The following is a 7940-nucleotide window of genomic DNA, read 5'->3' as shown; positions in this document are numbered from 1 at the left end:
CACCACGGGCTACAGGGGAATCTCTGCTCCGGCACATGGAGCACCTCCTCCCCTCCTTCTTCACTGACCTTGGTGTCTGCAGGGCTGTTTCTCTCACATATTCACTCCTCTCTTCTCCAGCTGAAGGGGTTTTTTTCCCCCTATTAAATATGTTACACAGAGGCGCTACCACCATCGCTGATGGGCTCGGCCTTGGCCAGAGGCGGGGGCATCTTTGAGCCGGGCGGGGTTGGGTCCTCTCTATCAGATGTGGGGGAAGCTTCTAGCAGCTTCTCACAGAAGCCACCCCTGTAGCCCCCCTGCTACCAAAACCTTGCCACATGAACCCTATACATCCATCCAAATTGAGTATTTTGCTTCTACATTTATCAAAAAAGAAATAGTGGAAAAATAACTAAGATTCAAGCATAAAAGCACATTTTTCTACCCAAATACGAGTATTACACTTTTCTTTTAACAAGTCATAGGCTTACCTTCTGTCACAAGCTGCTCCCCTTGAAATTCTTCATCAAATACAATGTTTCTCAATAAGCTGTTTTCCGGGACTATGTGTTTTTCTACCTCAGGTTTATACATCATAGCTCTGTTAAAGAGATAAAGAAACAAGAATGATTAAAGTACACGAAGTATTGGAAACAACAATTTGAAAAGATTTATAAGATTGGTAAGAATCCAGCATAATTTTAACTTTATCATTTCTCAAATACACCAAGCTCAAATCTGTGAGTGTTCGTTTAAAACTGAAATCTTCTCAAAAATCTTAAAGTGGTTAAAGAAATACCTGTTCTATTGCTGCACAGTAAAAGGAACCACTGAAATAATGGCTACCATACACTTGTCTTTCCAAGATACTTGTTCTCTGCTGTCAGTCACACCTACCTAGGTTTCTGATAAGTACATCAGGCATCTGAGTGATTTTTCAAAAACACCACAGGAAGCAGGAGAATGCTATTTTAGTCACGAGTGAAAGCCTTTTGAGGGGAAAAATTGACTAGTCAATGGCAGAATGGCAGCACGTGTGCACCATTTTTTTGGAATATGGAGCCAAGGAGCATGACTGCCAACAGGACAGAAAAGACTGAGAGGCATAGAGATATAAATAGTCCTGGCAAAAATGGGAAGCTACAGGTCCGTAAGAGGAAACCTGGCACTCAGATAGGGTCAGAGCCATGGAGATGGAAAGAATATCTCAGCACTACTAACTCTCAGGTCTAAGCTACTTACCAGGCTGCTGACTATTTTGGAGTAAAGAACTTGAGCCACAAGTTGGCAGACTAGGCAGATTACTCATTTCACATTCCGGCCCCTAAGTCCCAAATCATGTTCTTGTTCTAGTACACAGTTACAGAATGGGGTTTGACTGGCTTACAGTACTCAGTCATTTCAAGAAATAAGCATCTCTCTCAAATTATCAAGGGAGACTTCAGAGAAGTTCCCACCAAGAAACAACCAACCAGACCACCACATTCAAGAACCAAATGCCATGCCTGCTGACTAATAAAATCAGCAACAAATAATTTCACTCATGTATCAATGTCCAGAGTCTGAATAAAAAAGTTTCCAACGCTACCTATATAGGTGCATCAAGCTTAATGGGTTTTCTGTTGATCAGTAGGTGAAAGCTTTTCCCTAAGTATTTTTGCTCTTTGAGAAGGATTCAATGATAGTGAGCATTGCCTCAGACAAAAGAGTTCACACAAAAATCAATAACAAGCATCTTCTAAGATAAGCCAATTTTATCAAGAAGGTCACAAATGCAGCTATTCCATGAGCTTTTTATTCAAAGTCATACAGTTAAATTCAGCTATGTTTAATACTTTATTTGGATAACAATAAATACAATGACTTTCATAAAGTTTCAGCCAATAGTGAAATACTGCCGTTCTGAAATTTTGCACTGAATGATGATCACCAGGACCTTAGTGCTGTGCCTACTCTTAACATTTTGCATTATCACTATACACCATACATAGCACAAGTCAAAAGAGCCACTTATGTCATTAAAAGCAGAGTATGCCATTTTTGTGCATTTGAGTTACGCAAATTGAAATGCAGAGTAACATAGCCTCTATTTAAGCTCAGCAAGATATATTCTACAAATGTCCTTAGTGTGTTACGAGCATATGTGGACGTTATTTCTGTCACATACACATCTACTCAAACACTGTCTTCATCAACAGAATTCAGCAAACCAAGATGCAAATCTTGTTCAAAACTTAATACTACTGAATTTCAGTACTACTCCTTTCATGGGTCTTTTCTTTAAAAATTAACGCTACATACGTATTGGAAAGAGATACCAACATAGATCCGATACAAAAAAGCAAAAATTTTCCCCAAAACCCAAACACACTCAAATTCAAGGATGTAAAAAGAAAATAAAACACTTAACTAGGATTGTAGCTACAGTATGTAAATAAAACTACAAATAAACAAACCAAACCCCCACCAAGCAATCTACCAGATTTAAGATTTACTAGATGTCTCCATATCACCACTGTCTTTTGGTTTGTTCTTGCTATTTTTGGAAGCATGTTAAAACCATACTCGTGGTAGCCCATACCTCTAGTTTTAACTTTTTATTAAACATCTGTCTCTGTTACAATAGCAAAGTACATCTTACCTACGATACTGCTGCCTAGAAACTTCATCTCCACAAAAAAAACATACTGTTGATACCAGTGTGTTTGTTTTACGGAAGTTCTTTTCCATTGGATTCCATGTTATAGTAATCACCTGATAAAATAAATAGACAACATACTCAGAAAAAAAATCTTATTGTTAGTACTAACGTTTGGAATATGAGTAAACAAATTACTGCAATATAAGTGAAACAGGATTTAACACAAGTTAAGTGAGATTTTAATAAAGAACTAGTCAGACACATTCTCATTGATCACATTTATTTTAATTTAAATTAATAAAACTTGCTCAAAATCAGGTATTATACTTACTTCATGTGCTCCTTCTCTTAGTACAAACTTCTCTGGAGATACCATCATTACCTGAGGATCCATAACTGTTTTCGTCCGTAGGTTTGCAAAGCACAGTGCTTTAACATAGGCAGCCCGAGAACCTGTATTTCTTATGCGGAAGGAAGCTTTCCTTAATCTTGCAGGCAATAATCCATCCAGTGCTACCATGTAACTATCTGACAGTTTTTTAACATTTTCTAAAGTTATATTGCTTTTTCCTCCATATCCAGATAACGGTATCTGGGGGGAAAAAAAGAAAAAAAAAAATTACCAAAAAAAATAGTACTTCAAATGAAAGAAAGCTTCTTACTAAAACTTCTTACAACTATGGTAAATTATATAAAGAGTTACAGAAAGACAAATGAAAATGCTTAAAACGTCAACTGAAAAGACTTTGCAAGAAATAAAAAAGCCTAAGTTTATTCAACCTGTTTCAAGTTTTATTGAAAATTAATTTAAGGCCTACCTATAAAACAAGACAACTTCAGATTTTTTGGCAGTTCTAGAGTTAAAATCTTGGGCTACTTTTAACATAGTACATAAAAATCTTTATTCTTCCTTCACCAGTGGAAAAAGGGCATGCAAAATTGAGGCTAGTGTTCAAACTGTAAAATTTAGTGCCCACAAAATCCTTAACAAATATACAGATATGCATAGTGTATATCTTGAAAAGTTTCAACTTTTCGATAGAAACAGCTATTCAGTGCTAGATTTAAAATAATTATGAAAAACGTATGTTTAAAATTATTAGAAGTTAGTTGGGACTCTTACAGTAAACTTAATTCCTGGCTGTGATCGAATCCCCAGCTGTTTGATTTCCAGCTTTGCAAAGAAGCAAGTTACTCGAGTAGGTGCAAACATCAAGTATATGTTAGTATCCTCTTTGGGACGGATTTTGAGTTCCCAATTACTAGTTAAGCGTTCTTCTGATCCGAATATACTTTGCAGCTATAAAAATGAAGACATCAGAAATGAGTGACTACAATAGGAAAAATATATAGTAATAAGTCTCACTTCACTAGTAACCCAAAATTAATTTCTTCAAAACCTGGATTAACTCAGTTGACAATGGCACATATTTAAGGTTGCAGTGCTTAATACACAACAGAAAAGACCAAGTTCAAGATACTTGATATTCCCACAATGAGCATATCGATGCCTTTCAGTTTAGACCACATAGGTTTTTTGCCTTCAGTCCACAATACAGTAAGGCTGAACTTAACCAGCACTACATTAATTCTCTCTCAGTTTAAGATTTTTAGATATCAAATCTGAACATCTGAGGAAAAAAGGGGATATAAACGTATGTGGACTACGTAACAAAAAAACCTCTAGTTATAGTAATTCCCAAAGGCCAACTCCAGTTTTTCTTTCCTCCCTCCCTCAAGTACACAGAGTCCTTTGGAGTAAGGTCTGGAATCCCTCCTGCAGGAAGGGCCACTGACAGATCACTTCACCAAGTATTGACTCTGTTGGGCTACAGCAGCTTAAAGAACTGTAAATTGAGCTCCAACTTGCTGCAGCACTCCTATCGTTTCAGCTCCTCCTAAGGTTGCCATTGTAGCTTAAGCTCTGCTACCATGTCCATCTCGGCAGTCTCAGAGCAAATACTCACACAGCCTGCTAATCACTGACATGTATAAAGAAACAACACTTCAGGGCAAAGACATTTTTATTATAAATATCCTGATAATTATCATAAACAATGAAGAGAAATTTTCATGACAGTTACCTGAAAGCAGTCTTGATCCTGGCCTCTTATCAACAGTCTTAAATGCTGGGTCACAGATGGAGAGTCATTTCTTAGAGTTAACTTCTGCTGGCTGAAAAATGTGAAGTTTAGTTATATTTTACAGCAAATGTAAATTAACTGCACATATTTATTCATGGAAACAATGGAAATGGGACAGTCAATTTTAAAGTCATTTAATAAAAAAAAAATCACCTCTTGGAACAACAGAAATATTAGCTAGAAAGTTATTTCTGTATTCTCAAACTTACAGACCTTACAATATTACACCCCATTACGCATCAAACATGTATACCTCATTACATTCATGCAGCAAAACAACCCCAAAATATATATAGATACAGCTTTTCTGAAGTTCAAGTATTGTACTTAACAGCTTGAATTTTTAAAGCAAGCAGCAGTTGTGTCAATACAAAAATTCCTTAAGAAAACCACTTTAAGACACAGTTATAATTAGATTATCCAGAGCCACTTAGTTATGCAGAAACAGAGTCTCGTGAGTAGTCTGGCCCAGATTCACTGGAACAGTTGTAAAGAACTAAATCAAGGATAACTTTTTCTTTTCATGTACTTTTCAACATGATAGTACCACAGAAAGTTATGGCTACTTGGCAGCATCAGGTTGACCAAAAAGTCGTTTTTTTCTCTCTGGCATTGACCAGGCTTCTGGTACTCAGATCCTTCCTCAAAAGAGGAAGGAAATCTCTCAAGAAAGAAGAGCGAGTGCCTTTGTCATTTTAACAAGTCAAAAAACAATCAGAGGAGGATGTGACAAGCCCTAAAACTCATAAAAACTTAAAGGAAGAAAAAGGATTATGCAGTTAGAATCAGAGAGGATGGAAAGAGAGCAAAGCCTCTCCACGATTTTCAGTGGCAGACACTGTTTTGTACTCTGTTGGAACAAAAATTCTAAAAATAATTTCAGCTTCCTAAAACCAATGGTGCATCAAAACTGTTTTTCAGGAGGAACAGAAAATAAAAAGGTAGCAGCATAGAGGGAAGAGAAAGTAATTCCCAAACACCAAACAGCCAAACCTACTATGTTAGAAATACACCTTAACAAATAAGGTGTATTACTAACTTAATACCTTAACAAAACAGAAAATAGGAATATAGCTATCAGACACGGTTCTTGGCTACAAACATGGATCACTTAAAAAACCAGGAACATTATTAGATTCCTCAAAAAGTATCAAAACAACAGTGGATTAGTCCCTAAAGTAACACTTACCAGAAGTCCAGAGATCTGCAAAACTTGCAGGCTTTACATACGAAAGAAGCAAAGTATATCTAGACAATTATGAACACTTTCACTAAATCATGGAATACTGAAGCTGTAAACTTGAAACTAAAAAAGTTCAGACAAGAACTAGTCTGAAGGACAAAGTAATCATAATTAGGCATGCAATGGATTCTCCATCACTATAAGTTTTAACATTGGAACACATTCAAATTCAAATAAATTAATTAAGGGATGTTCAACAGCCTATGCTATTCGGATGGTCAAATTACGTTACCAGACTGGATTCTTCTAGTCTTACTGGATGAATTGAAGAAAAACAAGCATAGAGATTTATTTCTAGCAAGAGGTAGGTGTCAAAAGAACCAATAGAATTTTTCCATCAACTTACTTGGAAAATATTTTCCACTACATTTCTACTTACGTAACACACTAATCTTATAGAATCAGATATTATTCTAACGATAACTGAAGAGTCTTGAAGAATACAAAAAGCTCAAACAAGATCACAGTTTGTTTCCAAAAATTTCTTGCACAAAAAAAAAAAATTTGTAATATATTGCTTCTCTCACTTGAGTCATAAAACAGCTTAGTTTATCACCTGTGGATTATTAATGTGAATAGATAGGAAGTTTTACTTCAAATAAGTGCAACATAAAATACTTCATGTGACATTCTATATGAATGGTTGCCCAACTTATACTTACACTGATGCTCCAAGTGTTACTCCTCCCCAGGCAATGAACTGCTTGTTGGAGAGAACGGGTGGGATATCTGAGCAGCCAGCAGCTGTAGACACGGGTCTATTTTCCTCAGACTCCACCTCACCTTTTATCACCACTTCATACTGAGGCCCAGATGGCAGCACAAGGATTTTCAAAGTACTGCAAAAATAAATAAATAAATTTAAATCCCACCACAGAACAATATTAGCTGAAAACAAAACATAACTGAAAAAAAAATTATAGATAGGCCTTTTTAAACTACCTTCATAAGGGGAAAATACAAATACTTTTTTTATTTTATGACAAAGGCCAGCTTTACGCATAGCAAAATTTAAATCCTTTGGTTTGTAAATATGCATGCCACACGCACCTCAAGCAATCTTCTGAAGTATTTAGTCTGGAAATGGTTAAGGTAAGTATTGCAGAGGCTACAGCTAAGCTCTCTTCTGATTATTTTGACAGACTAATTTGGAGAGAAACAAAGTCTGGCTGATTCTACGTACATTAAGGAGATGACTTTTGAAATATCTGTGAAACTTCAATGAAGTTTTACAAGTGTGAGATACCCAGGAGCACCAAAATTAAACTCTGAGTCCTGTTAACAACGGTAGCGTTCAAAGCCATAAACCCAAGATTTTCTCCTCACTTTGTTTCCTGGGATTGCTGTGAGAAAGAACACTGGGTCCACAGACAGGGAACCAGGCCACCTACAGCTGGCTTTTCATGATATGGTCACTACCCTATAAGACACAAGCACAGTGCAGATGACTACTGCCTTCTTCAGGCAGAACAGAGAAATAGATGAATGAGAACATCAGGAGTACAGATTCAAATAATGAAGTAGAAAGAAATGGGCTAATACTGAATAGGAAAGCTGGACCTAACTAGGAAAGAAAACAGAGAAGAAACTAGACACACACACAAAAAAAAAAAACACCAAACACAAGAGGAACCAGGAAAAAGAAAATAATGTCTAATTAAGGGGGACAGAAACCAACAGAGAAATAAAACAAAAGGCTAAAGTATATAGGGAAGGAAGTGGAGATTGGAAGTATCTAACCAACGATACAGGGAACGAGAGAAAAAACAATCAGAAAAACAAAACAGAAAAAAAAAACTAGAAAAAAAGGCATAAGGCAGGAAGGAAATCAAGCTTTTAAAGAACAGGCTGAAGTATTTGATATAGCACAGACCCACTCAGAGCCAGGAATGAAACTCAAGAACCTCCACTCTAACTGCCATTGATTCCT

The 7940-nt window shown here is 36.4% G+C and overlaps 1 protein-coding gene across 1 annotated transcript; it reads right to left on the bottom strand.

Moving 5' to 3' along the window:
• Window positions 1-473: 473 nt before the first annotated feature.
• LOC104083554 (centrosomal protein of 192 kDa-like) lies at window positions 474-6849 on the bottom strand (the record flags this gene model as incomplete). Its single annotated transcript, XM_009587066.1, has 6 exons — window positions 474-583; window positions 2624-2736; window positions 2955-3215; window positions 3747-3923; window positions 4708-4798; window positions 6673-6849. Coding segments are annotated over 6 exons (929 nt in total), but the record flags the coding sequence as incomplete, so codon positions are not given.
• Window positions 6850-7940: the final 1091 nt, after the last annotated feature.

Source organism: Fulmarus glacialis, unplaced genomic scaffold, assembly GCF_000690835.1.
Source record: "Fulmarus glacialis isolate BGI_N327 unplaced genomic scaffold, ASM69083v1 scaffold22381, whole genome shotgun sequence".
Classification (NCBI taxonomy): Eukaryota; Metazoa; Chordata; class Aves; order Procellariiformes; family Procellariidae; genus Fulmarus; species Fulmarus glacialis.
The sequence above is the reverse complement of the archived record's forward strand: the minus strand, read 5'-3'. Positions and strand labels throughout refer to the sequence as shown.